The sequence below is a fragment of the Pelmatolapia mariae genome, linkage group LG16_19 (assembly GCF_036321145.2).
Source record: "Pelmatolapia mariae isolate MD_Pm_ZW linkage group LG16_19, Pm_UMD_F_2, whole genome shotgun sequence".
NCBI classification, from domain to species: domain Eukaryota; kingdom Metazoa; phylum Chordata; class Actinopteri; order Cichliformes; family Cichlidae; genus Pelmatolapia; species Pelmatolapia mariae.
In genome coordinates, this window is record NC_086241.1 from 34,149,001 (window position 1) to 34,173,934 (window position 24,934).

At 41.0% G+C, this 24,934-nt stretch overlaps 1 protein-coding gene across 1 annotated transcript; it reads left to right on the forward strand.

Annotated features, from left to right (window-relative positions):
- The first annotated feature begins 282 nt into the window (after positions 1-282).
- Positions 283-24,934, forward strand: insig2 (insulin induced gene 2). Its single transcript, XM_063497168.1, has 7 exons — positions 283-407; positions 4,430-4,638; positions 5,110-5,282; positions 12,702-12,826; positions 13,074-13,240; positions 15,884-15,983; positions 23,728-24,934. The coding sequence occupies exons 2-7, from the start codon at positions 4,520-4,522 to the stop codon at positions 23,767-23,769; spliced, it is 726 nt and encodes a 241-aa protein (XP_063353238.1). The 5' UTR covers positions 283-407; positions 4,430-4,519; the 3' UTR covers positions 23,770-24,934.

The window sequence follows — 24,934 nt, forward strand, 5'->3', positions numbered from 1 at the left end:
GCCATTGCCCCTTCCCTAGTTATTGAGGCATAAACATTTCGCATGAAGCGACTGTTAATTAAAAAAAAATAAAAACAATCAACAGTTGAAACTATTTCTACAGAAGAAGATCCTCTCTCTCATCTGTCTCTGCTTCTGCACAATTAGAATATCACTGGCATTCTTTTATAATCCAGAGCGATTCATTCTCTGGGTTAACCTTCCGCACACATCCAATCACATGACACGTCAATTTTTGTGACGCGGTTACATCATGCCTTTAAACGCCTATTGGCTAGCCGTTCAGCCGGAAGTAGTCACAATAGGGAGAGAAAACTCTTTTCGTCTGTTTCAGTTTAGTGTTACACGACGAGCAAAAGCCATTGAAATGAATAAATGTGTAAGAACAAGGTGTTTGTCGGCATAAGGTAAGAGCTTGGACCTTAGCCAGTGTGCTATCACGTACACGACACGTTCGTTTTAGCTAACTATTCAGTGCTTACGTACACACAACGGACTTCACGTTAAGCTAACCTACGTTACCTCGACAGTTGCTTGTTTTCAAATGTGACTATTTAATTGGGGTGTTTAGTTGTTTCTTTGACATGTTTTGGTCGCCACCAGGTAGTAAAGGACAGGTAAATGGGGGCTGTGTTAATCGGTCTAACGAGGGCAAAAGGCTGCGGCAGCCCTGACGCCTGCTAAAAATAAAGCTTTAAAGATACAGATACGTGGTACGAGGTATATCTGCTCAAACTGTCTGTAGATAGAAAAATGTCGCAGCATCACAGCATTATATTCAGCATTGGTTAATATAGCTGCTACAGTGGTATGTAAAAGTATTTGTCCCCTTCCTGATTTCCTGTGTTTGTTTAGTTTTTTTGTATGTTTGTCACACTTAAATATTTCAGGTAATCAAACAAATTTAAATATTAGACAAAGATAACACAAGTAAACACAAAAAGCAGTTTCTAAGTGAATGTGTTTATTATTTAGGGGGAAAAAAAGGCCAAACCTAAATGGCCCTGTGTGAAAAAGTTATTGCCTCCTCCCCGTTATAATGTAAATTAGCTGTGGTGGATCACCTCTTTGGAGAATCGGTCAAAGTAATTGAGAGCTCTCAGCCAAAATATTACAAAGACAGTCAAAAAGCTGTGGGACTTCCATGAACCACAGTGAGAGCCATTATCCACACATGGTGAAAACACGGTTGTGAACCTTCTTGGGAGTGTCCATTTGACTAAAATTACCCCCAGAGTGGTAATGACGACTCATCCAAAAGACCCCAGAACAAGAGCCAAAGAACTGCAGGCTTCACTTGCCTCACTTAAGGTCAGTGTTCATGACTCCACCATAAAGAGACTGGGCAAAATGGCCTGCATGGCAGTTCCAAGATGAAAATCCTGGAACTGCCATCATCTCATCTCAGTTTTGCCAGAAAACATCTTGACGATCCCCAAGACTTTGGGGAAAATACTCTGTGGACTGACTCGACAGAAGTTGAACTTCATGGCCCATCACAAATCAGGAAGGGGCAAACACTTTTTCACACCACTGTATGTTAACCGCTTAACAAAGTTATGTTAAATACAAGCAAAACAGTGCACAGCATTAGGGCATAGAGACTGTTTATCTGATGACATTAGTACTATAGGTCTATATAATAATGGATTCTGATTGTAGTTCTACATACAGGCTACTATAAAGCAAACCCACAACAACCTATCTGCAGTTGAATATGACAGCAGCTGCTACTTTGGAGCATTTAAAAAAGCAAGAGCAAGAATTAATCTTTAATTCAGTTCAATTAATTAAATCAGTTACTTTTCCTCACAAGTGTACTGGCACTCCTTTGTGCTTGCATTTTGCGCAGTGCTAGTATTAGCAACGATAATAAAGTGCTTGAATTGTCGGTAATGCTAGTAAAATTGACCTAGCCTTTCAGGACAGCTTGAAAGCCATGAAGGAAGTTAAGTTAAAAAAAAGTTAAGTATCTATTAGAGCTGGGCGATATAAGATTTTTTCATATCACGATATGTTTTTTTCATTTCAGGCGATAACGATATATATCACGATATAAGCCAAATAACTATATTTGTAAGATTTAAATGTGCCGTTGCTCACAAGTAAAATGTGAAATAATCAGCAGCTTGTCTTGATTTTACTATTTATTTCTCATAATAAGTTCAACAGGGTAGATGTACTTAAGGAACATCAGACTTTTTCAGATAAATAAAGGCAAATATTGCAAACTACACAAAAGGCAGCCGCTAAAGCGTTTAAGTTTCAAAATAGAACAAACAAAACAGACTACTAAATTGTCAATTCCACTTAGAAACAAAATATTAATTCTAAAAATAAATCTGTTTGTTTTACAGAAGAACAGACAAAATTGACTAACTTAACTTAACTGTCAATATCAAATAAACTGAGAACTAAAAGGAAATTTTCAATCTCTCCTTGTATAGCTTTCTGAACTTTCTGAATCCTTTATCATCCGCAACTGAAAATAGTTGTGGATGAATACTATACCTTTCTAATGTGACGTTGTTGTCCCTGGCTCTCTTTCTCTCCCTCTCTCTCCCTCCCGCTCTGTTCCTGTGCTACTGCGAGTGTAACTACCGCCCCTCCCCCCTCTTCCCAGCGCAAAGCGCAAGGCTCGTGTGCGGAGTGAAGCGGAAAAGAAGTGCGAGAGAGAGAGAGGGTGAGAGAAAGAAAGAAAGAAAAAAAAAAAAAAAACCCCACGGGTCGCGATAAGGAGCCGGCTCGCGTCGTTCACGTCAAAGATCCGGCTCTAAGAGCCATTTCGTTCGCGACCGACACATCACTACGAAATACTACTACTACTACTACTACTACTACTAATAATAATGTGCGGCTTGGCACTTGTGCTGTACGTAACAAGTCACGTGACGTGACGCTGCGGCTGTGATTGGTTCGGCTCTGCGCTTCTTAATTTGGATTGGCTGTTCTTCTTTTCTTTTTTTTAAGAGAGCAAGAGAGAGATGAGGTCTATCGCAATAGTTTAATTTTTCTATCGAGAAAAAGTTATTTCGCAATACATATCGTTATCGTTTTATCGCCCAGCTCTAGTATCTATGTTTGCAGGTGCTGTGGAAGTGCATCTGTCAGTCTCCCTATGTGAGACTTGATTTTGATGCTTTAGGTGGATGCAGACTAATTTGTCTCTTTTCCACTGGTACCCACTCGGCATGACTCGACTCTGCTCGGTTTCAGTCATTTTCCATTACAACTGAGTGCCAACTAAATGTGCGTGAAGTCGTTATAGCAACACGGCTTAAAGTCCCGTGACATCATTTCTATCTGAGAAACAAATGCGACACAACAATGGAGGAAGTCATGGCGATGGTATAGCTGCTGTTCGGTCTGTGGCTCTTTACCAGACTTGAGGAACGTGGTTTTGGTGTTTGTGGAGTCATTTCCCTCATCAGAGGGTTTCAAAAATAGTGGTTTGGATTCTTTTGCAGGAGTTGCTCTCAGAGAGTGCATCCTTTGGAAGCCCCCCCCCCCCCCCCCCCCCCCCCCCCTGTTTTTTTTTTAAACTGTTCCTGAATTGTATCCAAATGTAATATGATCCTTTTTCTGTGGTCACCAGCTCTCCACCAGTAAAATCCACCAGTAACATCTTCCTGTTCCTGCTGATACTGAAGCAAAGACCTAAAGTCCTGCTGAACACTTTATTATATGTTATGTGTAGGTCCTGTCTTGTTATATCCTGTATGTTACCTAAATGTTGTGCATCTGCACTTTATTGTTGTCTATGTCTACGCATGGGACAGTGTGAAACGTAATTTCAATTCCTTTGTATGGCAAGTACATCTGAAGAAATTGACAAATAAAACTGACTTTGACTTTGACTTTGAAGTCATCACTGTTCTAATAATCACCTCGGCTCGACACAGTTTAACAGCCAGTAACCAAATATCCACATGCATACATGGATGGTGGTTACATAATAGTGTATTAGTTTTAGATACATGAATTCAAGTTGCACAGGTTGTATACATGCAGTCAACCACTCATTCTATCTATATACAGGTCATGGTTTTACAGTCACCTCTATGCATGGTTACTGATGGTACAAGACTACATGAATGAGCACAGATTACAGGAATTCATGATCATGGAGTATAGTTGGGTGGTTTGTGTTGTAATTACAAGCAAACATGGAGTATGTAGACTTTTCTTAACATACACACTGACTTTTATTTCAGAAAGATACAGAAAGTTTTAACGTTAGAAGCCGTGCATATGATATCTTACACCATAAATCCTTTAGGTTAAAAAAAAAAGTTCTAAAACTTACTATCCAAAATCCTTAGGTCACCCACTGCATGTAGCACCCAGCTAACCTACCTTTTTTATGATGTTCTGATTGAAACAGAAATCAGCCTAATTATTCATTTTTTTGTCTGTTCTTGTTTTTCAGCATGGTTTGGGATGTCAGTGGAGGACATTGACCACACTAATGTTTAAAGATGTCAGACACCATCTATAATTTGCTGAATTAGTGTTACGAATGTCTCTAACCTTGACGACGATGAGCGGAAGAACAGTGACCGGTGACCAGCAGCAGTGGTCGAGGTCTGGAGAGATGCAGCATTCTCGTGGACCATACATCTCAGTTATCACCAACAGGTTAGCTCTGTGTGCTACAGAAGGTCACCATAAGAAGAACAACAAACTCCCATAGTGCTATTTTTACTGTCTTTGCTGTATGTTACATAGTAAGGTAAATCTTTCATTAGTCTTTTATTCATTGAACATTGTAGCAGAGAAACTGTAATCTGAGGCTAAGTTGTCCTGCTAAAACTCAACACTGTATGCAGGTAATCTGGGTGTGACCTGGGTAACAGGGTAGCCAAGCTGTCCACTAATGGTCTGTCCCAGCTCCTTCAGTATACTTTTAAAAGTATTCGTGAGCAAGGTGAAGCCCAATTCGCCACTGGTACAATTCTGGTCCAAGAGAGTGTGAGTGTGTGCATGTGAATGAAGTGCTTAAAGTACAGAGAAAAAAGATCTTTGAGTGGTCAAGAAGACTAGAAAACACAATAGCACCTAAATACCAATCCAGACCAGCATCCTGACGCCTTTTACTTTGCTCTGCAGGACGACCAACCTGTTGATCCGAGGGGCCATGTTGTTCTCTGTGGGCGTCTTCCTGGCCCTGGTGCTTAACTTACTTCAGGTACAGAGGAACATCACCCTGTTTCCCCCTGATGTCATAACCAGTATCTTCTCCTCGGCCTGGTGGGTGCCGCTCTGCTGTGGGACAGCTGCAGGTGTGTGAAACGTTTCCCTTTTCAAAATGAGTTTCAAAAAAATGTATTTTAAGTGGCAGGCGAGATAAAAAGGGAAAGAAAAAGTTCAGATGGAAACCACAAAATGTAGCTAGACAAGAGGTTGTGAACCTCCTGCCCTGGTGCTGCCTGTGGCTCTTTGCCCATCTCCAGTGGCTCCCTCTGGAGTTGAAAATGATTTTAACGTCTTTGTTTATCATTGCTGTAAGTAATTCTTGATGTTCTCCAACTCTGTGATGTAGGGTGTAGCTAGAAGTGATACTTGCAACTGAAGTGGTATTTACCTAGGCTAGCTTGCGCTCTAGGATAGCCGCTTCGACGAAAGCTTCGAGTCCTTAGCAAAAAAGTTCTGTTTTTGTGCACAGTGCTATCAGTTTTTCATTATGACTGGGAAACACTTCAGGAGCTGTGTTCATCAACCAGTTTGAACTTTGTAATAATGTGTGGTCTTGCGGACACCACTTTGCCTTGTGTCCTTTTGTTTACTCCCATAACGCTCGAGGAAAACAAAGAGAGAGAAGGCAAATCTAAGCTCAGATAAACAACAATAAATGACTTATTACATTGTGTCATTATTTATTTAACAAAAGCTAAGCTAAAATGCAGAGTAAGAAACAAAGAACATCCTTAATGTTTTCATGGTAATTAAGAGGGAAAGAAGCATTGCTGTTGCTCTGAGATTTACCTTTTTTTTGCAGATTTAACTGAACTCTAGAAGATCTAAGCAGACAGATCAGCTTAGGTACTTAGGCACGAGTACCAGTCCTGGCCTTAAATTTAAATTGATGTCTGCTGTCCTTGATATAGCCTAACATTGCCCGTTACCACATCAGCCGTGCCTGCAACAGTCCAACATAGTGCATCCCTGTACATTTCACAACAATACTTTAAGGTAACCTGCTTAGCCTGCACTGCATCTACCATGATTTCCAGTTTATCAGACACCACTGAGTAGGCCTTACCTCTCCTGTCCCGTCTTTCTTACATCTTTCTCCATGTCAGAGTGCACTTATCATACTTTTCTTCTTCTCCATGGGAAATACACACTCTGTACAGCTCACAGACACACTGTGGTCCAAAATGGCACTTGTCTGTGCTCTGTTTGCTTGCTCATCTTCTACAATGCTAGCAAGAGCTGTCCTCTAGACCTTGAAGTTCTGCGATGGTACTGAGCTAAAATCTCCATGTTGTTAGCTGAAAACGACACCAAGCAGCACACTAAAAATGAACTCTCTGTATGGCAATAAGTATTAAACTGCTTTTCAGGTTAGATTACTCACTAAGTGAAGGGTACTGGAAAGAATATCGCTCCAGTCTCCTTTATACCTCCAGTGAAATGAATCTTAAATGCTCCACAGCTACAAGCAAATTACTGAGCATGCAGAAAAGGTACTAACCTCTGGGTGCAACAGTGTCAGCCTTTACCTTTGAACCCGTCTGAAGCTCATTGGACGCTGTCCATCTGTGTCAGGCATAGACAGATCTTTCCCAGTCCTACTTAAAATGAGCAAGTTACACAGTAATAAGCAGAATATTTTGTGAGCACTCACCAGGTGCATGATGGTATTCAGTTTATGATACAATTAAGACACACAGTTTATGCATTTTCTGAATGTTAAAACGGTGTTCCACATAAATTTAAAGGTAGAATTCAGCAAAAACTGAAACTATGTTAACTCATGAAGGTAGTCACCTGAGAGTCTCAAATTTAAAATGTGCGTATACTAGGTATACGCACATTTTTTATTTTTACTATTTATAATTAAGTTTATGTATTTTTTTTATTATTTCATTGATTTGGACAAACACAAATAGGACTCAGAGTTGCATGCCAGGCTTTGTAGCCATTCTGTTTCAGAGATACATGCTGATTAAAACTCACAGGTGGTAAAATGTTAGAGATTTACACCCACTAGTAATGTTGACAGCCTAACTGATGCTGTGTCACTTTTGTTATAGGGCCCTAATGTTTTGCATCTGCACAGAGATTTTAAAGTGTCTCTTTGATAGTGAAGGTTATCAAACTAATATGACATCGAAATGTATTTATTGATCTAAAGACAGAAGGTCCCTGAGTCACTGGTTCTGGCCAATCAAATGCTAAAACCTTTCAGACACATGCACTAACTGTTTGTATGATGAAATGCAGTGTACTTGAGTTTGAATTGGGGTTGTCAAAAAATAAATGCAAATCCATATTCAGATATTAATCAATACTGAAAATGTATATTAATCTTAATTTGCATCCGTATTGATACAAACTGGCTTCCTGTAGCTGACTTCACCCTGCAGACAGACAGCTGCTCCCACTAACATGTGTCAGTGTTCATGACTGAACAACAGTTTGGGAAACATTTCAAGAGGACAGTAATGCTCCTGCTTCAACAGCACTGCTGAGTCAAACAAATAATCATTTTCACAATAAATTTGTGATTTTTATAGGGGTGGCTGCAAGATACTAACCCCAAGTTGCTCTCTGATGCATCCATCGGAGTGTGAATGTGTGTGACTGTAGTTAGAAAGCACTAAGTACAGAGAAAGTGCTTGTGAGTATGGGTGTGATTGGGTGAATGTGGCATGTTGTAAAGAGCGCTTTGAGTACTCTGGGATAGTAGAAAAGCTCTGTATAAGAATCAGTCCATTTACCATTTATATAAAAGCATACTTGATAGTGCTATGTGGCATTTTTAGAAAAATTATGCACACTATACAATTCAGTTTTATTTATATAGAAACAAATCACAACAACGGTTGCGTCAGGGCACCTTTAACATGACGATAACTGTGCACGCACACACATCATTACATTGAAGGTTACAACATACCTGCCAGGCTTTTGGTTTATTGAAATGCTGTCTTCTGGGTGTGATGCTGCCGATGGAAATGTAGAGCAATGCCTGCTGCTCCCGAGTGGCTCAGCACAGAGCACAACAGCCCAAGGCTGTCTTAATCCCCAGACACACATCGTCGCCCACAGGAGCCTGTCATTTCCACCTGTTGTTGAAATACGCAGTACTTTGTATCCCAGAGGACGGCTTCTGCATTCTGTTGAAAGTGCAGAAATAGATTCGCAGCTGTAGTAGCTAGGTTAGAGCTTTCGTAGATGTGTGCTGCAATGAAAATAATCTTTTTGTTTTGTTTTTAAAAATTCTAAGTTGAGTTTCCTTGCTCGATCAGAAATGAACTTATTTTTGCATGCTGTTGTGCTTATCGAACCATTATCGTTGGCATTTTTTACCAGATTAAATGACAGAAATGGGAACAAAGTGGGTTTTGTTGTTGTTGCCCCATGAAAGGAAGACCCAGAGTCACCTCTGCTGCTGAGGATAAATGCATCCGAGTCACCAGCCTCAGAAATCTCCAGTTAACAGCAGCTCAGATTAGAGCCCAGATAGATGCCACACAGAGCCCCAGTAGCAGACACATCTCTACATGTTCAGAGGAGACTGTGTGAATCAGGCTCTTTTGGTCAAATAGCTGCTAAGAAACCACAACTACATGTATGGTTCCCACTAGAGCAGGGCGATATGGCCAAAAATAATTATCACGATATATATTTGAAAATTTGCGATAACGATATAACTGACGATATAATTGATGCGAGACAAAATACAACTCCACAACTTTACTAGCACAAAAAAACACCATCCATTTATTTTCACTTAAACAAGAAGCTGTTTTTTTATGTGCATTAAAGCTATATAAAAATTTAACAGTGCAAATGCAAATTCCTTGCTGAAAGTTTAACCAAAAGGCATTTCCAGTAGAAATGGGCTGACATATCCTGAGCATAACCATGTATAATATCCACTGAAGTTAAAAAGAGTTGCTTTGCAACATTAAACTGCAGTGTGCCAAATAAAAAAGTCAAATACATATTTTTCGGACCATAAGGTGCACGGGATTATAAGGCACATTAAGCGAAACAAAGCAGTCAGATAAATCAAACTTTATTCAACTCATTCTTCTTGCTTCCTCCACTTCTGTACCATTGATTCATTAATGCTGTATTCTATCACAGCTGCTCTATTCCCATGTTGTTGCAGTATATTAATGACTAACCTTCTATTGTGGATGGATTATCTCAGTTGTTCTCCTGACTAAAGTTTGGTCCGTTTACAGCATCCTGCTATGCGATTGCATTTGTCTCTAACCATCAGGAAACTTCAGGTTAACTTTTATTAAGTGGAAAAGTGTTAGCGTTCATCCTCCAGCTTCACTGTTTATGTTATGCTAACATAGCTGTGTCGCTAGCGATCACGTAGCACATCATTACATACCAGCTAGCCCAACTTCAGTAACCTTACAAACGTCACTGCTGTTTAGTTTCCTGTCTTCATTTATGTTGGAAGTGATAGCAGAGCTGTACGTTTGAATTTTTTCAGAAATCTCTCAGTCAGAACATGCTATATCATGCTTAGGTAACTAGCGAAACTAGCGAGCTAACTTCCGCTAGCTTCCTGCTAACTTCTAACTCCGTTCAGTAGCGGTTTTAGATACGGGCGACACGGGCGGTTGCCCGGGGCGGCATCGTGGTGGGGGGCGGCATCACGGACATCGGCAAAAAAAAAATGCTTGTACTCATGCTGCCCTGACATCGACCAGCGCATATTGGGAATGGCATAGGCACCAATCGGTTTTCTATCGCCCATTTGCTGGGAGTAAGGGCGCCCTCCGTTTGCGAGGTGCGCCTGCTGCTTGCGGCACAGGGAGGAGAGGGCGGGGCGGCGGGGGATTCTCTGGCTGGCTGGAGCAGCATCTAATAACCAACTCGCAAAATAAAACAAAATAAAAACAAACCAACAAACACGAAAACACCAGACATCGTGATACAGACTTATAATTTGCACCAATGTTTTTTCAAAATTCTATACGCGAAAAGTGAGCGCGAGAGCCCTCGGTGCGCCTGCGCGCTGCTGAAGTCAAAGTAAACTTTATTGTCATCTCTGCTACATACAGTCCAGTATATAGAGCAGGGGTGCCCAATCCCAGTCCTCGAGAGCTACTGTCCTGCAGCTTTTAGATGCAGCCCTACTCCAACACAGCTGAATCAAATGGTTTGATTGCCTCTTCAGCATGCCATCAAGTTTGGCAAATGCCTGATAACAAGCCATTCATTTGATTCAGGTGTGTCGGAACAAGGATCCATCTAAAAGCTGCAGGACGGTAGCTCTCGAGGACTGGGATTGGGCACCCCTGATATAGAGAGACGAGACGACGAGGCTCCAGTTACAGCAGTGCAAGTAAACAAACAATAAATATTTAAGAGTAAAAAAATAAATATACACTTTAGGACCAGGGGTAAAGGGATCAATAACAATTTAAAATGTATATTTTATATTTTGTTGATTTAAAGTCTCACACACAACCCGTTTTTAAAGTTTAAAAAAAAAAGAGAAAAGAAGAGGAGGAGTGTAGCGACTTCCACAGTCGCTAGAGGCTGGGGATGGAGCCTGCCTATTTGCCTGACGCGCTGTCAACTTTACGCAATAATGCGAGAGGTGGAATTGCTTGCTTGTTTATTAAAGTGCTTGAAAAGTTTACAGAGCAATGTGATCGGCTCGCGATTCAAACTCTTAAAACATCACAGGCTCTAATGCAACAAGGGGAAACTCGTTGTGCTGCGGTCAACAAAAACTACGGCTACCCAGCCCTTCTCTCTGTCAAAATCAAACCAGTGAATGACAGACTGACAACGCCCTCTTAATGTCACCGCTAGCACCCACGTGACTCCCGTTACACATCACCATAGCAACCAAACAAATGAAAACCCAGTGATCATTAAAATTCACTCCCAGAGGGAGTGTTTGCCCAGGGCGCCAAACAGGCTAGGACCGCCACTGACTCCGTTAAATGTAATAAATTCTGTTTTCATGTATGCCTGGATCTTAAACTTCATAGTTACACCTAGTAAAGCAGCAATGCTGATCATTTTATTAAAGATGAAAGAATTTAGACAGTTTTTAACTCTTAGTGATGCTGCAGTGTTTGTTTGACTTTGGGACCTGAAGCGGAGGGAGTTTAGGACCCAGATTACTCCCAGATTTACGAGCACCTTAGTCCGACAAATACGGCAATAACGGCGGCCGCTTGCATGTTCTACAAAAAAAATGTGCTTTGTTGTGTATCTGACGGACAAACACCAAACCAATTCCACATCACTGAAGTGGCACCATTTTTACAAACTAATTCTGGTTCATCCGTTTCACTCAACAATCGGCCATGTGCGTATGAAAACAAAGGCACTGCGCATGCGCGTTTGACCCATATTCTATCGCGATATTTCATTTTCCTATCGTTGCCTAACATTATACCGGTATTACCGTTAACGGTACAATATGGCCCAGCCCTAGTTCCCACCATGAAGCATAGAGGAGGCATGATGGTTGGGGTGGGGGGCTTTTCTGGTGACACTGGTGGGGATTTATTCAATCCCCCAACATGTAAATAGTCATGAAAATAAAGAAAAATCATTAACTGAGAAGGTGTGTCCAGACTTTTGACTGGTAGTGTACATACAAACACGAACCACTGTGACCACACAAAAACTACTGTAGAAACGCGTACATCCAAACCTGAATAAATGGTGTTTAAGGACAAAGTTTAGCTTCACAAATCAGATTCATTTTCCATTTCAAAAAGTCTTCTATCCATGAATGTAAGCTGTGTTCAAATCCCGGTGTAAAACTGGGACATCTGGGCGTTGTTGGTGTTTGTTTTTAATAAACTGGACGTTTCTTCTTCTAAATAAATAGAGCAGCTCTTCAGCCCTCTACTAGAAAACCTAGATTTAACAATTAAAACCATCACACATTAGCCATAAAATGCTGCCTACATGCTGAAATGTTCAGGATTAGTCACTAAGCTAACATCAGTGTTAGACTGCTATTACTGTCAAAGTATTATCACACACTACCTGAATTACATCTATATTCTAAATATACAGAGTGGTCATATTGCTTTGCAGTTGTGTGGATGGGAGCACGCATTTGTGTGACCTCGAAAGTTGCACACAAATCACTGCACAGTTTATGCTTGTGGATCATATTGTTCTCATTTGCAACACTTTTAAAGCAAATTCCTCTCCATGAGTCTCTGATGGTTTTGGTTGTTTTGGCTCTTTATTGTTTATTATTGTTACGTTGTTTTCAGGCCCCTCGCTGAACCTCGTTTTGCTACAAGTTTCTTCCTGTTGAAAGGGACGTTTTCCTTCCTACTGTTGCCAAGAGCGTGCCCATAGTGGGTCGTCTGATTGTTGGGATTTTCTCAAATATTATAGGGTCTTACAATAATATTAAATCACCTCGAGGCGACTGTTGTTTTGAATTGGTGCTATACAAATGCCTAACTTCCCTTATCTTTCCTCACAGTATTCTTTTTCCTTTTTTCCCCCCCTCGCAGCAATGATTGGGCTGTTGTACCCCTGCATCGACAGCCGTCTGGGTGAACCACACAAGTTCAAGCGGGAATGGTCTAGCGTGATGCGCTGCGTGGCTGTGTTTGTGGGTATCAACCACGCCAGTGCTGTATCCTTAGAACGTTGGTATTTTTTTATTTTCTCTCTCTTTTTAATAATTTTCCTCTCTACACCACCAGAGTGGATTTTAAATCAAGCATTCAAGATGTAAGTAAAGCACAGAGTTTCACTGTTAATTCAAGGAAGTTTGTGTTTAATGACTTACTGGGTAGATGATGGAGCTGTACATTGTGTAAGCGTGTGTGTAAGTGCATCTTAGAGCATTCAGCCTGGTCCTTGACCTCTGCCTGCATCAGAAAGTGGATTTTGCCAACAATGTTCAGCTGTCTCTGACTCTGGCAGCTCTTTCCATTGGCCTGTGGTGGACATTCGATCGCTCCCGCAGTGGCTTCGGTCTGGGAATCTGCATTGCCTTTTTGGGTACGCTGGCCACCCAGCTCCTGGTTTACAACGGAGTTTTCCAGTAAGTTACTCAAACACTAGTTTGCATATTAAGACAATGTAAAAACATATAAAATGGTGGAAAGTGCAGGGTGGAGGCTGATTTGAGAGAAAATCATTACAACGACAAATGAATTTGGTAACTCAGACTTTACCATTAAATAAACTGCTCAATGCAATAATGTGAACTCCAAGTGAACTTTGTAAGTAGTTGCACTGGTGTACCAGCACAGACTTATGGCGTACTCTGTCTGGTGGGCTTCTGTATTGTGCTTATTGAATAGAGTAATGTAGCACACTGTAATCCCTGTTTATAATTTAGTATTTGATAATAAGAAGTTATATCACCATGTAGTAAGTTACCCTCCTCTAGCTCCAACAGTTGAATATTGACTGGTCCACAGTGATCTCTTTCAGCAAAAGAAAACTGACACTCTTAATATGAGGCATAATATTAGCAGCGCCACGCTGCCTTTACAGCACACAGCTATATCCTCCAGCACAATGACTAATGTTAGAGTATGTGCAGAATGCTAGTATTACTGTGCAAAATCCTTGAGCCACCCATTAGCACTTTATATGCCATAAGGAGACAGACTTTCTTGTAACTTTTAAAGTGGTCTTGAGCGATATTTCTCAAGCGTTCTGAATATGTTTGAGGTGTTTTCAGGCCGGCCCATGAACCTGACCATCTGAGAAAGATTTCTTGTTTTGTTGTTAATCCATAACACTGACCTTTAAGTCATTCAAGTGTAAAAAGGCACCTAGAGATTGTACCAGTGTGGTGTTGACATGTAACAGACAACTTGGCACAGAACCAATTTACAGTCTTATATTTAGTCACTTTGTTACTAAAGTGGAACACACAGGTTGTTCCTGTTTCTTTAGTTAAATCTACTAAAAATGCAAAGATAACACAGGACGACAGGCATAAACACGAAAACCTGACATGTCTTGGCATAGTGTGCAGTGTGTACATGAAAACCAATTTGAGGAAAGTGGACAGGTGGAGAACCAAAGAAATGGCATGCCTAAAAACTATCTATAGCAGGTGAACAGTACTGAAAGTTATATCATTAAGAAATATGAAAAAAATCTAGCAACGACTTGACACAGGATGTGAGGAAATGTGTCTTGCCCTTCAGTTTATCCATCTACTCTTTGTTCTACTGGATGAGTGGCTGTCAGTAGTTGATTCTTAAGGAAGGGAAAGGCTGAGGTAAATAAAATTACACATTAAATTAGAAGTGGACTGAATATCAGGGTCAACTGCTTTTATGGAGTGATGAATTCAAATTCTGACATTTTTATTCACATTGACGTCAGTATGTGTTGAGGAAATCAGGAGAGAGGTACACTGTTGTCTACAGGCACCTGGAAATCACACTGGAGGCTCTGACGTGGTTCGGGCAGCATTTCACCCTGTGATGTTAAGGGTTTTTCCAAAATTAATGGAAGTATGAACACAAAGTACCATCGGATTGTTATCCATCATGCAATACAATCTGAAATACTTCTGATTGACAGCAGCTTAATTTGTCAACACGCCAATGATGTTAAACACACTGTAAGTTTAGTTCACGGGAACTCCGTCAGTAGTGAGCCCGAGCCTAAATGTTGTTGAGGGATTGAATGGATCATCTTGACGAGGGATAGGAATCGATACTAATGTAGCGATTCAGATTCCTTGATAGATATCGCTTATTGATTCCATTCCTTATCAGTTCTCATTGGCTCTGCTATTAATTCCAAATTTAATTGCATATTGTGTGGTTAAATATTTGTGCATGTTAGAGGTACTTCCACTCTTTGTTGTGGTCATTGTTGGTGTCATTGCTCAAAGCAATAATGTATTACACATATTACACAGAACACTTTTCTTAAATTTAATGCAGTACCTTACTTACTCCCAGGAGAAAGTAATTTGTTACTACTTGTACACATTACGTTTCTCTGTAAAATGACCTGAAACGTATTGTCTCATAGATATCATTTAATATTATAAACCCACAGCCCGCAGTCCCACACACCAACACAAATCCCTATCATATTGAGGACACACATGATCTTTCTCTTAGCATTTAGGTATGAACACAAAGCCAACAGCATGAAGCAAAGATGAAAACAAGCTCAGAAAACTTAATAACGATTGATTCTACTTAAACAGGTAGAAATGGAGGCCGCAGCCTGACTGGCTCTGGTCTCACTGGTTCTTGGCTAGCTTAGCGTTAGCATGCTCTTTGTGCATATATTTGCAAAGAGCCAAAGTTGTGTTAGCAGCATAAGTTGTTTCTGACCTGGGCACAGTTTGCACTTTATAGATGTGAATTGAGAACCGGTTTTAATCTCAGCAGAGAACAGAATTAAAGGCAGCCACCATCTGAAGAAGTGTTTCTGCAAAGATCACTGTACCTATCTCCCATTTTCCTCTCAACATATAAAGAAATGACAGGTGGCTCAAGAGTATTGCACAGTAGTGTATAACACTTTTTTAAATGACTAGAGATCTTGTCCAGAGACTGGACATTATTAACGACGATGATGATGATGATGATGATAATAATAATAATAATGACAAAGCAACCTTGGTTAATTCAAACAGTCAGTTAATTCTGCTGTGTGTAGTTTAAAGTGAGTTTCTGATGTTTGCCTTTTCTCTGCCCAGGTATACGTCGCCTGATTTCCTTTACATTCGCTCGTGGTTACCCTGCATCTTCTTTGCAGGAGTAATAACTATGGGAAACATTGGACGGCAACTAGCTTTGGTAAGAAACGAATCAGTTTACATTTACATCAGTTACATTAAGGCTAAACAGTCACTGCTTCTCAATTCATCAAAATTTTTAGAACATTTTCTGCTCTGATTTGCAAAAAGATTTTATCGTCCAAATTTTGAATCTACAGTACCAGTCAAATGTTTGGACACGCCTTCTGGTTTAATGGTTTTTCTTTATTTCACTACTTTCTACATTGTAGATACAAACTGAACACATCAAATATATGAAGCAAAATATATAGAATTATGTAGCAAAGGAAACAATGATAAATAACTCCAAATTCAATTTCAATTTTCAATTCAATTTTATTTATACAGCGCCAAATCACAACGACAGTCGCCTCAAGGCGCTTTATATTGTACAGTATAGCCTATAATAATAGATGCAAAGAAAAACCCAACAATCATATGACCCCCTATGAGCAAGCACTTTGGCGACAGTGGGAAGGAAAAACTCCCTTTTAACAGGAAGAAACCTCCGGCAGAACCAGGCTCAGGGAGGGGCGGGGCCATCTGCTGCGACCAGTTGGGGGAGAGAGAAGGAAGACAGGATAAAGACATGCTGTGGAAGAGAGACAGAGATTAATAACAGATATGATTCAATGCAGAGAGGTCTATTAACACATAGTGAGTGAGAAAGGTGACTGGAAAGGAAAAATGTTTTATATTTCAGATTCCTGAGATTAGCCACCCTTTGCTTTATTGACAGCGCTGCAAAACCTCGGCCTTCTCTCAGTGAGCTTCATAATGTAGTCACCTGAACTGGTTTCACCTCACAGGTGTGCCTGTCAGGGTTCATTGGTGGAGTTTCTTGCCTTCTTAATGACGTTGGGACCATCAGTTGTGTTGTGCAGCAGTCAGGTTGGTGCACAGCTGACAGCTCTATTTGACAACTGTTAGGATTCATATTATGGAAGAACCAATCAGCTAAGTAAAGAGAAACAACAGTCCACCAACTGAAGGTCAGTCAGTCGGAAAACTGCTAAAACGTTGAATGTATCCCCAAGTGCAGTCGCAAAAACCATCAAGCGCTATGATGAAGCTGTCTCACATGAGGACCGCCCCAGGAAAGGAAGACCAAGAGTCACATCAGGCCTTCATGTTCGAATAGCTGCTAAGAAACCACAACTAAGGAAAAGCAACAAGCAGAAGAGATTTGTTTGGGCCAAGAAACACAACGAATGGACATTAGACCATCTGTGCTTTGGTCTGATGAGTCCAAATTTGAGATCTTTGGTACAGGACAATGACCCCAAACACACCTCCAGGCTGTGTGAGAGCTATTTGACCAAGAAGGAGAGTGATGGAGTTCTGCACAGTCACTTGACCTACACCCAATGGAGATGGTTTGGGATGAGATGGAGCGCAGAGTGAAGGCAAAGGACCAACAAGTGCTCAGCATCTCTGAACTCCTTCAAGACTGTTGGAAACCATTTCAGGTGACGACCTCATGCAGCTCATGGAGAGAACGCCAAGAGTGAGCAAAGCAGGAATCAAAGCAAAGGGTGGATATTTGGAAAAATCTAAAGTATGAAACATGTTATTTCTCACTTTTTGTTTACAACATATGTGTTCATTCGTAGTTTGGATGTCTTCAGTGAGAATCTACAATGTAAATAGTTGTGAAAATGATTTAAAAAAACAACAACAACAACAATTAAATGAGAAGGTGTGTCCAAACTTTTGACTGGTAGTGTACATACAAACATGAACCAAGCTTCATAATTATTATTTATTTTTTTAAATAAAACTGACATTTTTTTTTTAAATATAGGTTTAACATTTAAAAGCACTGGTTTGTCCACTTTCAGGCTATTCTTTGCATTTTGAAATCTGAGCCAACGCTTGAGCCAGGCTCTCTCAAAAGCTAAAAATAAAAGCCTGAAATTTTAACAGGTCTTTCTTAACTTAAAAAAAAAAATCTGAATCTGGGAGAGATGCATGGAAAAGTGTCTAAGTAGCAGTTCAAGTATGAAAAAAGTCCCCTATGGTAACAAGCTGAATTTTGTAATACTGGAAACACCTCAGTCCATCTCGGGGCATCACATTTTTAGAATATTTTCTATTAACTATTATCTGTTTAACCATTTAAAAAAAAAAGACGTTTGGACGTCCATAATGATTACTGTCATAAGCTTTATATATAAAATGTTTCAAGATGCATTTAAAAAGGTTAAAAGTTCCAGTATAGTTTTTATTACACTGAACAAAAATATAAACGCAACATTTTTGTTTTTGCTCCCATTTTTTATGAGTTGAACTCAAACATCAGAAAATTTTTCAACATACACAAAAGACCCATGACTCTCAAATATTGTTCTCATAGCTTTATAAATCTGTGTTAGTGAGCACTTTTCCTTTACCAAGATAATCCATCCCACCTCACAGGTGTGGCATATCAAGGTGCTAATTAGACAGCATGAATAATGTACAGGTGTGCCTTAGGCTGCCCACAATAAAAGGCCTCTCTGAAATATGCAGTTTGATCAAACAGCACAATGCTACAGATGTCGCAACTTTTGAGGGAGCATGCAATGGGCATGCTGACTACAGGAATGTCTACCAGAGCTGTTGCCCGTGAAATGAATGTTCATTTCTCTGCCATAAGCCGTCTCCAAAGGCGTTTCAGAGAATTTGGCAGTACATCCAACCGACAGTGGCTGTGGATGAACAGACCAAAAACATCTGATTTACATGATGTTGTTCGCTCACTCATCCAAGTTCATCCAGTTTAAGTGTCGTGATCACTTTCATGACCACAGGTTTATAAAATGAAACACCTAGGCACGTGGACTCTTTGGTCAGCAGTACTTTTCATGTTGGAAATCACAGATGCTGTTTTTGCCTCGTCTCTTTCTTAGTGTTGAATCATGAACACTGAACTTAACTGAGGCCTGCAGTTCTTTAGATGTTGTTCTGGGTTCTTTTGGGACCTCCTGGATTAGTTCTCAGGCTTGTTGTGGAAGTTTTTCCACTTAAATAAAGCCTGCAGACGAGCGGTGAGCGGTAGCCAACATTCTTTAATCCAGACACACAAAGACAACGGACAACCAAGCTTGATGGAGAGCCTGCATGACGCGGGGCAGGTCAGCAGAGTTCTCACTGAGCCTAGCATGGCTCTCAGTTTAAATACCTTCTTCAGGAACAAAAGGCAGTACACAGCTGTTTCACACCTTAAGGTTCACACTCCCTTGCTATCTCCCAGAGTCCTTGAAGAGACAAAAGACTCTTCCTGTGGAGTGGTCTGCTCCCCCCCAACTTCCCTCTTACAGTATGGGTGTCAGACATTATTTTATACAATAAAATAATGTGATTAGTACATAAGTGAAAGAAATTCCATTACAATCCCACCCTTTGCTTCTTAAATCAAGAATCACATTAATACCGGAATTTCTTTCCTGACATTCTGTATATCACATCAACATTATTGTACACTTAAAGGAGTTTCACACTGTGTATCCTCACTTCACCATTCTCCCACCACCCTTTGTTCATCTTTAATCTTCCCCACAATCTAAGCTCTCACATGCAAATGGCAACAACAATGATACAGAGGAAAGGTCTTCTCCAGAGTGTCAAAGTACTTTGCATGGCAAAGTGAAACAGTATTAGGTGGTCATTCGGTCATGGCTCCTGGTGTCTGTGCCATTTACAGAGTCATAATTCCAACGCTGGTCTCCCTCTGCGCTGTCACTTTTGGAGCTTGGCACGCTCTCTTCATCCCTCGATTTCTGTTCCAACGCGGCTGTAGATTTAAGGCAGAGCACGTCGTACACCTTAGTTGTCCTCCTCAACGTCAACGTAGAAACTTTTCATTTTATTTTTAAGATTTTTGCTGTTCAAAATCTCCTCGTGACAATCCTTTGGAAGCCCAGTGGTGCAGCCCACTGTCGTTTGTCTGCTGTCTTGCAGATGGTCCCTGCTTCTTACTGGTCCTGTTGAAGTCTTCTTTCTGGTCATGGTCTGTATCTGCGTCAATCCTTCCATATCCCTCATGTCACGGTCTCTGCAATTTGAAAATGAAAGCTTCCACGGAAAACCCTTTTTTGCCCTATGTCAGCTTAGCACAATTAGACATGCACAATGAAGTTGTGCATTGTCTCTTAAAAATTCCCAGGGATTCTCCCCTGGAGTAGTTTCACTCCAGGCCCTGTCGTACGAAAACATTAGCCAGTGGTGTGTCCTGCTGTAAATCATGTGATTAGATCATATGATTAGCCCTCTGCTGTGGAAAAAGTGATGTAGGTGTTAGTGCAGCGCATCTGTATGCACACTTTCTCACAGTGACCTCTGCACTGTAAACAATACAAGGTCATGAATAACACACTGCTGATAAATTCACAAAGACACAGGAAGTGGCAATTAAAGGTTAAGTCTGCATGCCCCAAAGGTCATGCAGCCTGTTGCTGTCATCTTTCTGCTCCTGTAAAAAGAAACATACATACATACATCCACCCTTTTGTCAGGTCAAGGTGGAGGTGCAATCTTGCATACTGGTGTCAAGTCAGTCAAAGCTTTTGTCAGTCCAGTCAGTCCCCATTTTTTTATTTGCTGACAGTAGAACCTCTCGTGACGCAATAAGTTTCTACTGCCTGCAATGACGTCATTTCAAAAAAAGAAAAAAGAATTTAGACTGGATTACCTGGCGGAATCCTTTTTGGCAGGGACTTGTTTTCTGATTGTCCCAAATAAGTGGCTTTCTCCTGAGCCCATTTAAATTTTTGGAGAAACTCACTTGCGATTGTTCAACATGTTGTGTAGCGCTTTCGATCCCGATATTGCAGGCCTGCTTCAAAAGAGAAAATTGCCAAACAAAAATCTCAGTGCACTGTTAAAATCAAAAAAATATGAAGGCCTCTTTTTAGAAGTTGTCTAAGCATACTCTCTTAGAATGATAGATCAAAACAAAACTAATTGGCAGTTTCAAAGTGGTACCAAAAGAAAATGCATCCGCCAAGTAAATCCCCAAAACTTTCATCCACCAGTCACACACCTCACACAACAATATTCTATTAGATAATGAGTTTTGTTTTCTCCCATGTACCCAGATGTGTGTTATGATAAGACCTCCCCCACACATCAGAAACAAGAAACTCAATAATCTATTAGTCCCCACTCATCTGACCCCCCTGCAGCATTCTGTTCACCCCTGCAATGATTCAATCATCCTTCCCCAAAATAATACTAGTTCACTAGTCTATGTATCACTTCTTAACCCACTAAGTGAACCGGACAAGATGATGGTAACAGCAATGCATGCTTAAAATGCTATTTGGTCTTCATGAGCTTCCTTGCATGTGTGTATGTGTTAGTAGGATTAATGCATTTTTCTGTTTGTGTAATTTTTGTGTACCTCTCCTCTTTGCGGTGCTCCAGACACTTTTCAATTCTCCACGCAAGGCAGTCGTTTTTTCTTCCCAGTTTCCTAAACCCAAATTTCATTTCCCACACTAAAACAGCCATGTTCTCCCCTGCTCCTTCCACTGTGGTCTCATCTCATCTCTCCCCCTTTGCAGCAGTCCAGTGAGAGTCAGTTGTCTTTCAGCTTTGTCCTGTGTTCTCCACTGTCTCATCTTGCCATTTTGCTCCAAAAGTGGCAAATGTCCAACTCAGTCTTTTCAAAAGTCCATTCACACACAGTGAAGTTGCAGCTCGTTGGAAATGCAAATCCATCCATCCAGTCATGATGATGCCATTTTTCTCCTTGCTGTCGCTGTCTTGCACAGCTGTTTGCTGCTGCTGCTGCTGCTGGACCTTTTCTTCACTGCTCAGGGTGCTGCTGTGAGCTCTTGAGATCCATCTCGTTGTTCTGGAACTGCATTTCTTGTCTTCAGGGAGAGATTCTTGGAGCTTGTGTTCTCAGGGTGACAAAGACATGGAAGTTAAGCTGTAAAACAATTCAGCCAAAACTTAACTTGAGTGTTTCTAATGGTGTAAACCTATAATTTCCTTCCGACTGCTGCACGTGGAAAATTGATCCGGGTCTGCTCTTCACCTGCAAGTGACACACTGAGACATTTTGATCATTCTTATCACTGCTTAAAACAACACATCTCCTCTCTCTTGATTCTGAACTCCCCTTTCTTAAAAACCCAGAGAGATTGTAGTTGTTCTACATTGTTGTTCTACATTGAAAACCACCAAACCCTCTTCCTATTTTATTACTTATTTTCATCAACAATTCTGCTAATTTTTGTGTGTCCACCCTAGGGGAGCTGGTGGCCTGCAGTACCACCTTCTCCCGCTAGTTAGAAACAACTTTTACACAAATTCCTACACTCCTCTCTCTTTTTTTTTTTTTTTTTCTTTTGTCCTTGTTTTGTTCCCCATTTTCAACATTTTGAACCCCATTTTTGTTTTTTTTGGGTTTTTTTTACACACACAACAACTTTTCCCACACATCCATTCTCTGCAATCTTACACACCACACATTTACTCAGTTCTTAACATACAATCACACATTGAGTTTTGTCCCTGGCCGCCCGGTGGAACGTCTGCCGCAGTCGCCTCTCGAGCCGCTAATCCGGCTCCGCTGACTGCCCCTGGAATCTAGATTCTCTATTACTGCACGAGGCGTCCCCCGTGAGGTTCCTTGCCTTCTACGGACCAAGGAACGAACACCGCCACCCCCAGTCTCCTTCGAAGAAGTTAGGATCTTTTAGAAGATGCTAGGGATGTCACTCCGTGATTCTACACGAAGACTCTCCGTGATTCTACACGAAGACTCCCTCGGAGCTCTTGCCCTGGAAGGTCGTAACACGTTCACCTTCTTGAGCTCTCCAAAGGCTGCAACACGCTCACCTCCTCGGCCAGACACAAAACTCTCGTGACTTGTTACAAGTTAGCTATCACTCACCCATCTGCAGGAGTCCCCTCAAAGTCGATGGTCTTGGTGGTCGCTGAAACACGCGGCTCCGTGACTCCTCCATTTCCTTTGCTTCAACAGCCGGTAGGACAAAGGTACCTTTTCCCTCAGGGGTGATCAGCCCGTCCACGGAACCGTTGTTCAGCGACCACACGGACCACCCTGCTCACAGCGCCATTCTGTTGTGGAAGTTTTTCCACTTAAATAAAGCCTGCAGACGAGCGGTGAGCGGTAGCTAACATTCTTTAATCCAGACACACAAAGACAACGGACAACCAAGCTTGATGGAGAGCCTGCATGACGCAGGGCAGGTCAGCAGAGTTCTCACTGAGCCTAGCATGGCTCTCAGTTTAAATACCTTCTTCAGGAACAAAAGGCAGTACACAGCTGTTTCACACCTTAAGGTTCACACTCCCTTGCTACCTCCCAGAGTCCTTAAAGAGACAAAAGACTCTTCCTGTGGAGTGGTCTGCTCCCCCCCAACTTCCCTCTTACAGTATGGGTGTCAGACATGGCATTATACAATAAAATAATGTGATTAGTACATAAGTGAAAGAAATTCCATTACAGGCTCTTCAGTTTTCTTTTCACATAGGTCCAGAATAGCTTCATCCCTCAAAATTATAAAGTGCACGTTGTATTTACTCGGGTTTGTCTGATATTAAATTTGTTTGATGAAACATGATAAATGTACTAAAAAAAAAATAAAAGGTTGCAAATGCTTTTTTACAGCACTGTATATCGACTGATTAAAGAAGTCACCCAGCTGAGTTACAATGATACATCATGTCCATATTGGTATATTAAAGTAGATGGGCTTTAAGTGGTGTTTTGTGTCTAACAGCTCTCCTGCTCCCCTTGTTTCCAGTATGAATACAAATTCATTCAGGACAAGAGCCATCAGGACTGAGGGATGTCTCTGCTGCATCAGACCTCTGCTCAGAATGACTCTTTGCACCAACCTGAAGCCAGGTGCAGGTTATCAGCATGGACTACAGCTGGCTGATGAGCCAGTTGGGCCGTTTAAATCGAGCCCTGAAATCTCGATCGGCTGCTGCGCTGTATTTTTGACTGGCTCCGTCAGGCCTTCTGCTACCACATTATATCCATGAACTGACGTGAATAATGAGAGTGGAGTTTCTCTCTTTCCTTTCCTCTACTGCGGTTTATCTGTAATAGACATGGATTAGCAGATAAGCAGCCAACATTCCTCAGATCAGCTTAGATGTTTGCTCCCTTGGCTCAATTGTGCCAAACAGAATCTGTGGGATCTGTTTATTTATCTGCCCTCGTCTCATGATTCTTCCTCATCTGTCATATATCGGTGGGGAACACACAGCCTAGTGAACATATCCAGATGCATCTATGTACTGGACTTCTTTTTTATGTAATTACCCATAATCTACTTTTAGATGTTCTTCATGAAGAGATGTTGACAGGTGCTGGTGCTAAAGAAACAGGATGTCCAGTGTTCCCCTGTAGTGGGTACATGTAAGAGCCCATTATTTTGTGCATTAATATGTACAGTATCATCAGGTCAAAAAACACCGATAAATGTCTTTGGGTTTAGGGTTAGAAGTGAACAACACATTTAGAAATAGAAATTCCATCTATATATGAAGAATATGGTGTTAATTAGTTTAAAACTAGTTACTGTTTTTATTTCAGGGAGGAAGACTTGGCCCAAAGTCTTCCTGCTGCCTTTTAGTTGCTTTTGTTTGCTTTCTCCAAACAGGAAGAATGCCAAAACTTCCCAGCTTACTTTGAATGGTGTTGTCCACCTAATGTATGACAGCAGATAATGGCGTAACGGTGATGGAACTTCACACTGAATCAAATAAATTCTCTCTGGTCAAACTGGGTTTGCTGTAAGGAGATTTTCTGCTTCTACCAAAATCTGTTTTTGTTTGGTTGTTTTTTTGTTTTTTGTTTTGCTTTCATTGTGAAGAGAGTGACTTTTGTAAAATGAGCAGTCACAAACCTGTTTGTGCAACTCATCATTTCATTAAAGGCTGAAATCACCTGGCATGCAACAAAAGAGTTCCTTTCACTGCAATAAAGTCCATTCTTCCCCA

What these genes read in the sequence shown, in the direction of transcription:
- insig2 (XM_063497168.1), top strand. Translation starts at nt 4,520, where the DNA reads ATGTCTCTAACCTTGACGACGATGAGCGGAAGAACAGTGACCGGTGAC. An exon ending in ATCTCAGTTATCACCAACAG is followed by an intron (nt 4,639 to 5,109) that starts GTTAGCTCTGTG and finishes TTTGCTCTGCAG; the next exon opens with GACGACCAACCTGTTGATCC. An exon ending in CTGCTGTGGGACAGCTGCAG is followed by an intron (nt 5,283 to 12,701) that starts GTGTGTGAAACG and finishes CCCCCCTCGCAG; the next exon opens with CAATGATTGGGCTGTTGTAC.